General features: G+C 54.2%; 1 protein-coding gene across 3 annotated transcripts in view; it reads right to left on the minus strand.

Moving 5' to 3' along the window:
• Positions 1–14,159, minus strand: part of Arhgef10l (Rho guanine nucleotide exchange factor 10 like) — a 143,384-nt gene that overhangs the window by 28,450 nt on the left and 100,775 nt on the right. For all 3 annotated transcript variants that reach the window (XM_052177902.1, XM_052177903.1, XM_052177904.1), the window contains 4 exons: positions 13,375–13,496; positions 7,957–8,043; positions 4,523–4,746; positions 2,915–3,069 (listed from right to left, as the gene is read on the minus strand). In XM_052177902.1, coding sequence (XP_052033862.1) covers positions 2,915–3,069; positions 4,523–4,746; positions 7,957–8,043; positions 13,375–13,496 — 588 coding nt within the window. The remainder of the gene's footprint in view (positions 1–2,914; positions 3,070–4,522; positions 4,747–7,956; positions 8,044–13,374; positions 13,497–14,159) is intronic.

The raw sequence follows: 14,159 nt of genomic DNA on the forward strand, positions 1-14,159 counted from the left end.
TAAGGCCCTCCCAGCCCCCACGAGCCAGCTTCACAGACTCCGGAGGGAATCACTTGAGGGACTTTCCTCTCCTCTCACCCTCCCTTCCCAACCCTTGGGTGGCTGTAAGCAAGCGCACACGGTCCGGAACCTGCACGCACGCACGGGCCCACCCCCGCCCCTGTGTGACAGCCCATTTATCTAGGCTGCAGAGCCGGTCAGCAGAGCTGAAGGCCTGTCTCAGCAAAGGCACCTTCAGGGTGCCAGCGCCCCTCCCTCCTCCCCCCAGCCTCAGGTGACACAGCCAACTGGGCTTCCGCAGGGGTCCAGCCCTGGCTGCTGATGGGAGGCAGAACTCAGAGGCAAAGTCTTTGGGGCTAAGACGGGCCCACTCTGGGGACATGGCGGGGTATCCATTGTAAGCACCCCCAGCTCGCAGGTGAAGGAGATTGTCATTTGAGCATAAACATCTCATCCAACACCAGCTCCAGGATGAAGCGATTCCCATCCCAGACACTCCTGGCCACCAGGGGCACCCAGAGAGGTTCTGGAGAGGCACCTTGAGGCTGGCCTAGGGAACAGCACAGAAATGCTCTGCTCTTGATCTGAAGGAACTCTGAGGCCTCTGTTAAATCACATGGCACCAAAAGTAGGTTCTAAGAGCTGCTGGGGGCCCAGGGAAAGAAAGAATTCTCAGAGGCCGTGACAGCCATAGCCAAACCAGTCACAAGGGGAACGGATCCTGCAGAGGGTGTGGTGGCAGACATATCCACCCTCCTGTCAGGGGCCAGTGCCTGAACTCTATAATGCTTCCCTCTACTTCCCAATGGGCGGAGACAAACTCAAGACTTGCATGAGCAACGGTCCACCCCAGACCTTGTCCACTACCACTCAGCCTGGCTCTTATCTGGCTCTCTCGGGGGAGGGGGATCGCCCATGATGCCAGCCATGCTCCTGCCTCTGGCCTTCATACATACTGGTCCTTCTGTTCTGAATGCTGTTCCCTCAACTCGCCGCTTGCCCGGCTACCTCTTCAGGATCTGCCTTTATAGACAGGCCCCAGCCGTCCGCCCCATCCTACTAGGTAGTCAGGCTCTAACAGGGACCCCTGAGGACTCTTACCTCAGCAGCCCCTGGCTTCCTGCTTGGTGACATATATGGCTATTCTGACCTTCCTCTGTAGACTTTAAACTTCACAAGGGCAGGAGATATGTCTGCCTTGTTGACCGGGGTATTTGCATATATAGTAGGTGTTTATACATAATCGGGGGAGCAAATGTTTGCAGGGCAGACTCCCCGAAAACGAGATGGAATACCCCCAGAGTACTCTGACAAGCTAGCAGGCTCCATCCTCAGGCAGAAGACCAATAGCTAATCCCCAAAACTCCATCAAGAGCTGGGCTGTGTCTCCCCTTAAATCCACTCACTCGGCTGCAGCCCTGACCCTGTACTGATCCCTCAGAATTTATTCTCCCTTGGTGACAGCAATTCCTACAGATGTAATTAGTGGCCTGATCCCTAACACAGAGCAGGCAGGCATCCTTAGGTTAGAGACACAAAGGTGCGTGACCAGGGAGACATCCTCTTGAGGACTGTGAAGACCCAAGTGGTGTCCCCACAAGTCAAAATGCCACAGGGAGCTGGAGAAACCTGGCACGATCCTCCTCAAGGGCCTCGGTCCTGAACTTCCGCTGTCTGAGCCTCGGCAGTGGTCCTTAGCTACAGTAGCCCCACCCCCACCCACCTAAGCACTCCCGTGAGTAGTCAGGGCCGGATGAAGCCGGAATCACGGTGCCCAGCGTGCCCGGGAGGGTGGGTGGTCCCTTCCAAACCTCTTGTCTAAACCTTAGCACATCTGAGCCAGGATTTACATGCACACACACGCTCTGCTCCGTCTGATGGTAAGAGGGATTTTTTTCCCTTCTTCCCCCTTTAATTAAAAACTATAAATGCCTTATCAAAAGCTAATTAAAAATACCAACATAGTGCCAAGTAGGGGAAGAAGGAAAAAAAACCTCATTGCAAATATCTGTTTATAGCCCTGCTGCAACAGGCTGCTAGGATAACTCAGCCTTCGGAGCTGAGCTGAGCTGAGCTGGCGGGAGGGGGAGGGGACGGTGCTGTGGAGCCTTTGCTAGCCACTGGGTCCTCACCACCAACCTGGGGGTTGAGTGAGCCTGGGGCGGGGAGGGGAGGGAAGTGTCAGGAACCAGGCATGGCACTCACAGGGCCATGAGCAAGCTGAACAAGCGGTGCCCCTCCCCCACCTCTCCCTGAGCGGCTCAGCGCACTGGTGCCTGGAACAGAGGTGGCTCCCCAGGGTAGCATGGAGGCTTAAGATGAGGGGACATCACGTGCTTGGCACTGTTCCTGGAGCACGGTGCATGTGTGCACACACACACACACACACACAGCACGGGCGCTGCTGCCCCTCCCACTTCAGGCTTAGTGACTTGTCATTCGATGGCTCTGCTAAAAACAGCCCAAAGGTGCCTCTCTTTCCCAGCACCCGTTCTGGCCCGTGCTCGCCCCACATTGGGTTGCTTTAGTTCACCAGAACCGAGGGAGGTGGGCACCACCTGATTCTCACTGTGCAGAAGAGCCCAAGGCGCAAAGAAGGGACCACTCACTGGGGACACAGCTGTCACCAGGAGGAACCTGAGCAGGAAGTCAGGTCTTTCCAAGAGCACCCCCAGTCTCTCAGCCTGCAGAGCACTGTCCCCCAGTGTTTGTTTATGGACAGAGAGGTAAGTACCCTGTTCCTACAGGGATCCCCGTATGGGAAGTCCGGGACTCAGAACCTCTGCAGTCAGAGAGGCTGGTGGGTTCTAGCACTACTTCCTTTGTGTGCTTTGTCCAATCTCTTAGCAGAGGACCCAGGCCCAACCTAGTGTCCAGATGCACCCCATACCCAACCCCCACCCCCAGTCCTCACCACTGGTCCGTGGATAGGCAGCAAGGGTCCCGTCCTGTAAGCCGGCAAGCAGGTAGAAGGGACTGTGACGCAGGCAGAGCACGGGCTGCGGGCCTGGGCTCTTGCAGGTGGCCAGGCACTGGGTACCAGTGTCCACACTGCCGTAGAGCAGGATGCTGGGGAGAAAGACGGTATCACTATGACGACTCACGGGCACCGGCCCGCGTGGGGATTCATTTGCCCAGCCCCATGTCTCCTACAGGAACCCTGGCTCCTGTCACAGGACGAGTCGGGGCTCCAGCTCCAGGACACGATGAAGAAAGTACTGGGTTCCAATGCCACCCAGAGCTGAGTTCAAATCCAACTACGGTCTCCCAGCTGCTGACCTGGAGTGGTGTCCTTCCGTTCTCTCTATCACATGGGCTGTGGTGTCCACTCAAGGGCCATTGGGTAAGAAGCCGGAAACAGAGACCATGAGGCGCTGGGTGCCATTTATAGGGTATGCCTGAGGGCAACCTCTCAGAGGCCGAGGCTGATTGGCAGAAAGGGTGCAATGGGTGTAGGCTTCTTTGGGGAGTAATGAGAGCATTCCGGAGTGAAGTCATGATTGCCAAAACCCACAAATTGTGTACCTCAAAATGGCTAAAATGGTGATTTGTTTCACTCTGGGTTTTTGTTTGTTTGTTTGTTTGTTTGTTTAATCAGGGTCTCAATGTGATCCAGACAGACGTCAAAACTGCTCTGGCGCACGCCTTTAATCCCAGCCCTTGGGAGGCAGAGGCAGGCAGATTTCTGAGTTCAAGGCCAGCCTGGTCTACAGAGTGAGCTCCAGGACAGCCAGGGCTACACAGAGAAACCCTGTCTCAAAAAAACAAACAAACAAACAAACAAACACACAAAAAAAAGAAAAAAAGAAAAAGAAAGAAATTTATCTTGGCTCAAAACTAAAATTAAAGGCATTCACCAGATCCCTTGAATTCCAGGCCCAGACTGGGCAGTACGCCACAGGGCCTGCCTGGACTGCAGGGAGGCTAGTGTGGCTTTCTACTGCTTCTCCTTAGAACGCCAGCTTCAGACCCTCCTTCTGTAGGAGAAGGGAGCAGGGACAGACCCCAAGGATGCAAGGTCACTATGAGAGATCCCACCGGCATGTTTGAGACACACAGTAGGTACTCACAATCTCATTCTACAGGACATGGTGAAGGGCACAGATGCAGGGGGATTCTCTTTTGGATGATCTTCTCAGGATTAGATGGGACTGGCCATCTGGTACCCACACAGCCTACCTTGGGACTGGTGTGGCAGTAGGCGCTAAGCCTCACTGCCCCACAGGAACCTGAGACTCAACAACTCGACAGGGAAAGCTTCACCTCAGACAAGAAAGAGCCTGACTCGACATGGTGTGTCTAAGGACACGCAGTGAGGAAGTGGTGACAGAGGTATTGGGGGTGGGGGGTCAGCAATGACATCAGCCACTGCTGACACTTAAGACTCCCACATTGGCTGTCTCTGGTCCCCATCCTCCTGGTGACACTGATCTGGGGACGGCTGCGTTGGTTAGTGTCCCACAGAGCTGGAGGGACTTCCTGCAGCCGTCTGCCTGCAGCGCAAGCGTCTGCTCATCCTCACCTGCCGTCCTGCAATCCGAGGCAGACTGTGGGGTGCACTGTGACCGAGGGATCAGTGGCTGCCCGGCTCTCCTCTGCGCCCTCAGCCTCCTCCTCCGGATCCGGGATATACTCTATGCAGAGCACAGGGGCCGCCAGTGGGAAGGACTTGACCGTGCGTGGCGAAGGCCGATTCAGGGAGAAGATCTCCACCTGGCCGCCAGCGCCCTCCTGCCCACCGCCAACCTAGGAGCAGAAGCCCGGAGAAGCTGTCAGGCTGGCAAACAGAGCATCTCTTCCCAGGGACCACACCCTGACAGACTCATACATACAGACACATGCAGAGATACACACAGATACACACACAGAGATACACACACAGATATACACACACACAGAGATACGCACAGATATACAAAGATACACACAAATACATACATATACACACATATAGAAACATAACACAGACACATAGACACACAGATATACACAAACACATACACGGAGATACACATGCATAGATATACACAAATACAAACAGACACACAGATATACACATGCACAGACACAGAGATACACACACACACACACAGATATACACAGATACAGGCACACACACAGAGATACACATAAATAGATATACACAGATACAAACAGACTCATACAGATACACTCAGAAATACACACAGATACACATATACATACATATACACACCCATAGAAACATACACACACAGAAACACACAGATACACACACATGTATACACACAGATAAAAACATACAGGGATACACACAGATGCAAACACACAACAGACACACACATAGATACAGATACAGACATACACAAATACACACGAATACACACATATATACATACACAGATACAAACACACTGAGGTACACACACAGATATACAAATATATATACAAATACATACACACATAGAAACGTACACACATATACATACATAGAATCATACACACAGGGCTGGAGAGACAGCTCAGTGGTTAAGAACACTGACTGCTCTTCCGAAGGTCCCGAATTCAAATCCCAGCAACCACATGGTGGCTCACAGCCATCTATAATGAGATCTGATGCCCTCTTCCGGGGTGTCTGAAGACAGCTACATGTACTTACATAAAATAAATAAATAATTAAGTAAATAAATCTTTAACAACAAAAAAAAGAAACATACACACATATACATAGACACACAGATACACATATACACACACAAACACACACAGGACACATAATTCTGAGGGATACACACATAACACACCTACATAAAGATACATACATACACACACACACAACTCTCAGGGATAGTGATGGAAAGGAATTCACTCTTGTCTGTCCACATACAACCTGCACTCAACAAAGGTCATGTGTTCCCAGCTACAAGGAGACATTAGTTTCAGGGCCAAAGGCAATCAAGCAGCAAGTACTACTGTAAAGTGGGCGTAGCCACACAGCTCCCAGCTTCCCCTGCAGAGGCCTCCCAAGCAGTAACCAGTGAGCCCCTGGTCTCTTTCAAATGACCTCTGTCTTGTTCAGTTTCGCTTTTGTGTCGAGTTTATGGTATGCACCCAATGTATACCTGTCAAGTGAATGGATAGGTGCATTATGCATGGATGCGTGGGCAACTGGATGGATGATGGACGGATAGATGGATGGATGGATGGATGATGGATGATGCATGGATGATGGATGGATGGATGGATGGATGGATGGATGGATGGATGATGGATGGATGGATGGATGGATGGATGATGGGTGATGGATGGATGGATGATGGATGATGAAAGGATGGATGATGGATGGATGGATGATGGATGGATGGATGGATGATGGATGAATAACAGATGGATGGATGATGGATGGATAGATAGATGGATAGATGGATGGATGATGGATGGATAGATAGATGGATAGATGGATGGATGATGGATGGATGATGGATGGATAGATAGATGGATAGATAGATGGATAGATGGATGGATGATGGATAGATAGATGGATAGATGGATGGATAGATAGATGGATAGATGGATGGATGATGGATGGATGATGGATGGATAGATAGATGGATAGATAGATGGATAGATGGATGGATGATGGATGGATGGATGATGGATGATGAAAGGATGGATGATGGATGAATGACAGATGGATGGATGGATGGATGAATGACAGATGGATGAATGGATGGATGGATGATGGATGGATGATGGATGGATGGATGGATGGATGGATGGATGGATGATGGATGGGTGATGGATGGATGGATAGATGGATGGATAGATGATGGATGGATGATGGATGGATGATGGATGGATGAATGATGGATGGATAATGGATGGATGGATGGATGGATGATGGATGACGGATGATCAGATGAAGAATGGACAAGGAAGGAGAGGAATGCATAGATGAATAGATATACAATGTACTAGATGATAACTGGGAAACAGTGAGGCAAAACAATCAATATTGTGCTACGGTCTGAGGTTAGGCCAAGGCACAAATGCACAGACAGGAAGGAGTGTGTACTGGGGCACGGCCAGGGACTCTGAAGCCAAAACCTTGGACGGACAAGAGGACACACGCAGCAAGCGGAGGAACTCAGGGCCCAAAGTCGGGGCTTTGCTGAGAACCTCAAAAACAGCGAAGTGGATGAAAGCCCCACATAGGATGAGAATTAGCGCTGATGCCTGAGCCCTGGGGGAGGCCAGGGACCCCGGCCTCCTGGGACCCAGGCCTCCTGGGACCCTGGCCTCCTGGGACCCCAGCCTTCTGTGACCCCAGCCTCCTGGGACCCCGGCCTCCTGGGACCCTGGCCTCCTGTGACCCAGGCCTCCTGGGACCCTGGCCTCCTGGGACCCCAGCCTTCTGTGACCCCAGCCTCCTGTGACCCCAGCCTCCTGGGACCTCAGCCTCCTGGGACCCCAGCCTTCTGTGACCCTGGCCTCCTGTGACCCCAGCCTTCTGTGATTTCAGTCTCCTGTGACTCAAGCATCCTGGGACCTTGGTCTCCTGGGACCCTGACCTCCTGTGACCCAGGCCTCCTGTGACCTTGGATTCCTATGTCCCAAGCCTCATGTGACCCTAGCCTCCTGTGTCCTGGGCCTCCTGGGACCCTAGCCTCCTGGGACCCAGGTCTTCTAGGACCCCAGCCTCTGAAATCCAGGCCTCACCTCGGCTTCCACTCCTCTATCTCCTGGAGGTCTTTGCAAAAGCCCCACTCTCCCTGAGCTCCGTTACAGTGGATGAGGCTCTGAGCCTCAAGGTTCCTAGGACGCCTTTGATAGGGCTGCTAGCTTTCTCAGAATCCTTCCTGGCTGTCACCTTCTCTGTTCCCATCCTGAGGACAGACCACCACCACCACCATCACCACCATCACTGCCACCACCACCATCACCGCCACCCCCAGCTGGCCAGAGGGCACTACTTACCCAAAGGTAGCCCTGTGGAAGGGAAGTGCTGACAGCCGAGAAGCCCAGCAGGGGAGAGTTCACGGGACTGTGGACCAGACCCCCGAGCTGTGGAGACAGAGTTGGGTTCATCGGTGAGGTTAACCAACATGTGACAGGCTCCTGAGCCCATCAGCCCCCAAACGAGAACCCTGAGGCTCGGGGCAAAGAAAATGACACAGGGCACACGCAGCTCCCGGTGCTACACAGTGGATCGTCGCCCTTCTAGAACCTTCTGTCCAGAAAGGGCCTGGCGGATGCTCTGGAACCCAACAGCTTCTAGGTAAGGCTCGTTGAGTGCCCCTAAGCCCCTCTCCCTACCCGGCCCGAATCCAAGCCATTTATTTTGTAGATGAAGAAGACAGAGTCCACAGTAGGTCACAGAGGGGGTGAGCGCTTGGCACCCCCAGGGGCCTCCTGCATGGCTCCAGAAAGCTGTGGGGAAGTAGAATTTGAGATGAGGGAGCTCTTCCTCAGTATCTGTCAGGATGACCTGCTGGGACAGCCTTGGGCAGCTAGCACAGGAAGCCAGATTTGGTTGGCAGTCACCTATCACCAAGCGCTGCCGACTGCTCATGTTCCCTCCTGCTGGGCGGCCTCTTAGAGCCTTGTTTCCCACACCTGATCCAGAAAGCCTGGCTCCCCAGACAGCACAGAGAGGGTGGTGGGCCAGGCTGGAAGGTGCTGTGTCAAGGGACGCAGACGGCCACTGGGCAGGCAGACTTTTCCCAGGCAGGTGCTGCCCTCTGCTGGTGATGAGCCTGCCAGTCCCACTCTGCTGGGACATTCCTAACCATCCCAAGCAAGAGGGCCAGAGGTTATGTCACACACCCTGTCAGACACCCTCCTCCTGTGGCAGTCAGACCGAAGCTCAGAGAGGGGACAGGCATGGCTTGAGCTCACACAGCGTGTTTAGGGCGGAGGCAGGACTAGAACTCCCTTGGTTTGCTCACTACCTGGAAGTCCCAGGCTGGCGGCCTCAGCGCTACAGTGTCCCACTTTTTCCCAGGTGGGGATCCAGGGCCCACACACTGAGCGCGAAGCCGCCAGAACTTCTGTGTCCGTGTCTGTTGGCTCACGGTGCCGTCACAGTCCAGACTCTGGCATCGCCTCCGTCATTCTGAGTGGCAGAAATGGGTCTGAGACAGTGGTGACAACCACAGGCTTCCTTAAGGGACAAGTGTCCGCATCTCAGGCTTGCTTGCGACAGAAAGCCGACTTCCAGGAAGCCAGGCGTACGCAGGAGAGAGGCGGGGTAGGAGCTGGAAAAGGGGGCAGCCTTCGCATGGAGCTAGCCTGGGCTCCCACTCCATTTACACATGAACTTCCTGTATCTAGGCGACCTGACACCCGGCTGGGATGGTCTTGGGGCCTGAAGAAGACAGCATGGCACAGGCCTGGATGCCTGGCACCTAGCACCCGGAGGCCCTCAAGGCCTGCACAGAATCCTTCAGCACTTTACATGAACCACAGCTGGGTGACTACACAGCCAGCAGGTCAGCGGATTCAGTTGGAATGTGCTCTCCAGGGGCCTGAGTGCTAGGGTACCCAGGGTAGCAGGGTAAAGGGGCAAGACCTTTAAGAGGCAGGGCATAGAGGGAGGTGATTAGTTCTGGGTGTATCACCCCAGGAAGAGATGGATGTAGTTTCCATGGGACCCCAGTTCATTCCCTTGAGAGTGAGCTGTTACCAAGTGAACCAGCCTGACCCCCGGCTTCTGGTCGCACCAAATACTGGTCTCCACACGTGATGACTCCTGTCATAAGGCAGCTGAGACCTTACCAGGGAAAGGATTGGGGCTGTCTGAACTTTAGATGCCCAGCTTCCAAAACAGTGAGCCAATTAAACCTCTTTTCTTTTTACAGCATCAAACCTCGAATAGTTTGTCATGGCCACAGAAAACAAACTGTTACCAGTTCTGGCTCACGAAGGCTGGTGGCCATCGGAACAGAGGCTCCCGACCCGGGAAGCTGAGGACTATGCCATCTGGCTGTATGCCCTCCGTGGGGCCAGGCCACAACCCCAGTGCCACAAGGCATTTACACCTCAAGCATCTCAGAGGGTCTGAGAGATGGCTTAGCAGGGAAAGGGGTTTGCCACCAAGCCCAAGGACCTGAGTTCGATGCCCCAAACCTACATGGGGGAGGATAAAATGGATACCCAAATGTGCACCATGGAAAGCCACACACACACACACATACACACAAATAAATAATGTAATTTTTAAAAATTAAGGCATCTCAAAACGGGCACACTCCACTGTCCCGAACCTGCGGCCAGGCACGCCTTCAGACAAGCCTGGTTTGTGGATGTCCTCCCGTGTCCTCCCACTGCCTGCCAGGGACAGGCCCCCTACTTTGGAGTGGAGTCAAGAGCCCAAAAGAACCCTCAGACTCGCCCGTGATCCAGCCTTTGGGACCTCCCAGGAGACCCGCTGAGACGTTCACCTCTGTTCCTCGAACCCTGAGTGCATCGGACATAACCACACATGTGCACACACATGCGTTTGAAGGTCAGAGGTCAACACTGGGTGTCTTCCTTTTTTGGAGACAGGGTCTCTCCCTGAGCCTGGAGCCCCACCTGTCTCTTCCCCCAACACTGGGATTGCTACAGGCCCACAGTACACACCCATCTCTTCTTATATGAGTGCAGGGACTGAATTCTTGTTTGCGTGGTATGCATTTACCACTAGGCCATCTCTCCAGAACCTTTAACCATATCATTAAATCCTCACTGTGGTCCAGTCAGGGGACTCAGTTGTCTCTCCGTCCTGGCCCCATGCTAAAGACATGACTTTACACCATGAGCTGCAACAGCTACCTAGAATCACACAACAGGCATTCCAGGCTGGGAAACGACTCTGGCAGGGAGGCTCCAGGTCTTTGCCCCTTTACACTCTCCAATGGCCAAGTCCTCGGAGACAGAGGACTGGCGCCGCCCAGTATGGACACTGCTGTCCGCCCCGAGGAGAGCATTACTCCTCAGCCGCCAGCAAGAACAGAACTCAACACACACATCACCGGAGGAGTTAAACGCCAAGGTCTCGCCGGCCCAGGAAAGGGGCGGGGCCGAGGAAGGAACGAGCTGGCTGGAAGGGGCGTGGCCAGCATCTCCCTAGCCCAACTCCAGCCTCCTCGGGAAGGAACGGGCTGTCTGCCCGCTCCTGTGGCGGCCACCTGAGAGCCCGAGTGAGTGGGAGCGAAGTCTGGGCAGCCGCCCGCACGCACATCTGTTCCCTCAGTAATTGGACAAGGCTGGCAGTCTCCGCTCTAATTCATCCGGCTGCCAGCTGGGCACTGGATGGGGCACAGCTGTCTGGGCTAGGTAGGAGGCGGGCAGGGCGGGGCTGGGCTAGGTAGGAGGTGGGCAGGGCGGGGCTAGGTAGGAGGCCGGCAGGGCGGGGCTAGAGCAGCCCAGGAAAGACAGCAAGACAGCAAGATGGGCTCTGGCAGGTCCCCCAGGAACCCGATGTGGGGCTCACTTGGGTGTGAACTGTTTACCTGCGCCCCACTGCAGAGGCCACACCCCAGGGCCACCCTTGGCTAAGTAACACCTCCGAGACAATCTCCTCTCCGTGGATACTGGCTTCCATTCCGAGGCCCACAGGCAACTCCTTCTCCTTCATTATTTCCCTTTAGAAAGGCACATTCTGCCCCATACAGCAGGATAACTGTTCTTTTAACTATTACAGAGGAGACTGGAGCAAAGGCTCAGCAGATGGGTTAAGAACACTGACAGCTCTTGCCCAGGAACTGGGTTCGGTTCCCAGCACCCACAAGGCAGCTCACAACCATCTGTAACTAACTCCAGTTCCAGGGGGAATCTGACGTCCTCTTCTGGTCTCTATGGGTACTGCATGCATGCAGTACACAGACATAGCGTGCCAGCAAAATGCCCATACACAGAAAATAAAAGTGAACAAATTCAAAAAGGAATTAGATAAACTTTAGGTATTCTGTGGCTTTATCCTTTATCCTGATTGGAGACTCTGGGGGAGGCTCGATCGGCAGCAGAAGCAATAGCCTTTCTAGCTTTTCCCTGACCCAGCCTCTGACAGCCCTCCCTGCACTGGGCTCCAAGCCTCTTCTTCTATCCACAGATCCTCCCTCCACGGATTCAAATCAAGATCTAGAGACACCACTGCCTGCCTTGGCTCTGGGAATGAAACGTTACAAGGCTATCACAGTCTCCCTCACCCAGGGGCTAGCCTCGTCACCCAGAGCAATAGTCTCAATGTCCCCTGTCCAGAACTCACCCTGAAATTTAACAGGCACCATAACAGGACTAGGAGATGGCTCCTTTAAGAGACAGCTAAGCCAAGCTCAGTTCTACTTCCTGCCCACCCCTTTCACTTGTCTGCTCCGTATTGCTTTGACCGCTTAGAACGTGGGTCCCAGGGCCCTCTGGGGTCTGCGTCCTTCCTGCTCTGTGGATCTCTGTTTGATGCCACCTCCTCACGGGGCCTCCTGAACTTGCTAACCATGCAGCCCTTATTCCCATGCCTTCTGTGTCTCTTCTTTATGTTCTCTTCGATCCTCTTCTGTGTGCTGAGGCCCTGCATGACTTTGTCCACTCGACTAAAGGCCGCATGAGGCGGGAGCCTCGTACGCCCCGGTCACCACTGCACTCCCAGTTCTAGTACAGGGTAGGTGCTCAGGGATGCCCGTGAACGGACAGATGAATGAGGGAATGAACGACGAACTTATATCGCCAGGGCGCTCTCTCAGGTCTGAAAGCCCCCCTCCCCCTCCCCCACCCCCATCTACAGCCCAGCCCACTCGCTCGGTTCCTGCGACCATTTATCTGTGCTGGGTCCCACGCTCGCTCGCTCTCCCTCTCTCTCTCTCCCCCCCCCCCCCCCGCCAAGGGACAAGTGACGGCCGTGGGGGCGAGCTTCCTGGTGGTTAACTCCAGGGAGACTGTCATCAGGTTAGACCGACCCCTCACTGGCCACCATTTTGGAAGACCCAGCTGGGCTCACATCTCCTGTGAAATGCTGTTCTAAGCGCTATTACGAGAAGCGCAGCTAACACGAGAAGAACGCAGTGGGCCAGTGAGGGTGTGAACGTCACAGAGCATCCCAGCATGAGGACCAGTGCCACCAAAGCCAGCCCTGGCCTGATGGCGTGCGTCATCTCGGGCACAGTCCAGAGTCAAGCCTTCAACAGATGAGGTGGCTACACTATCACAAAATAATGGAATTTTCCACCCCGTGACCCACAGCTGGTCATTCACGCAGACCTCGTTCTTCCAGTGGGAAAGGTAGCTCACAGAACAAGAACAAACGGCCTGGTCCCCTGGGGTGGATAAGCTGGACTGAGACGTTGGGTTTGCCAGTCCCAGCTGCAACGCTACCTAGACACTGGCTCTGCCAGGCTAGGCAGGGCAGGGTTCACTCACCTGCAGGCTGAGGGCCCGGGAGGAGAAGGCGGGGACGCAGCAGGCCAGGATGGGACACCAGAACGGGGCTTTGCTTTTCTTGTCTTCATCGGGACACAGCCATCCTGGTTGGTTCTCCTCTCCTGCAGTGAGAGGAAGTGGGTATACGAAACTGTCAGGGTGTGAGCCCCAACAACGGTGACCCGCCCTCAGCCCTGAGGGCCACCACCTAGACTACCCCAGCAGGCCAGCTCCCATGGTGACATCACTGCTCTCATCAGTCCCCCTCCCCACAGGCCAGCTGGTCCAGATGAAGCTGAGCATCAGGCTATGAACCACAGTCTGTGGACCACGGGCAGGGATCTGGGAAACCTGAGGGCGGAGTCCCAGCCTGACCCTATCAAGGATCGACCTGGGCAGACACTCCAACCCCCTGAGCCGCAATTCCTTTGCCAATGAAAGGGTGACTGGGCTGGGGAGATACCTGCTGTGCAAGCATAAGGACCTGAGTTCAAATCCTCAGCACCCGTGTGAATGCTGTGACAGTGAGTACCTGTAACCCAGGTGACAGCAGGTAAAGACAGACAGATCTCAATGGCCATCCAGTCTAGCCCTGAGCAGGGTCAGGGATGAGATTATAAGGCTAGACACGTGGTTCCATCTGTGGAGCGTTTGTCTAGCGTGCAAGAGTTCCTGGGTTCTATCCCCAGTGTGAAATGAATCAGGTGTGATACACACACCCACAGTCCAGCCCTCAGAGGTGGAGGTAGGAACATCGACAGTTCAAAGTCACCCTCAGCTCCACA

Source organism: Apodemus sylvaticus, chromosome 3 (genome assembly GCF_947179515.1).
Source record: "Apodemus sylvaticus chromosome 3, mApoSyl1.1, whole genome shotgun sequence".
Taxonomy (NCBI): domain Eukaryota; kingdom Metazoa; phylum Chordata; class Mammalia; order Rodentia; family Muridae; genus Apodemus; species Apodemus sylvaticus.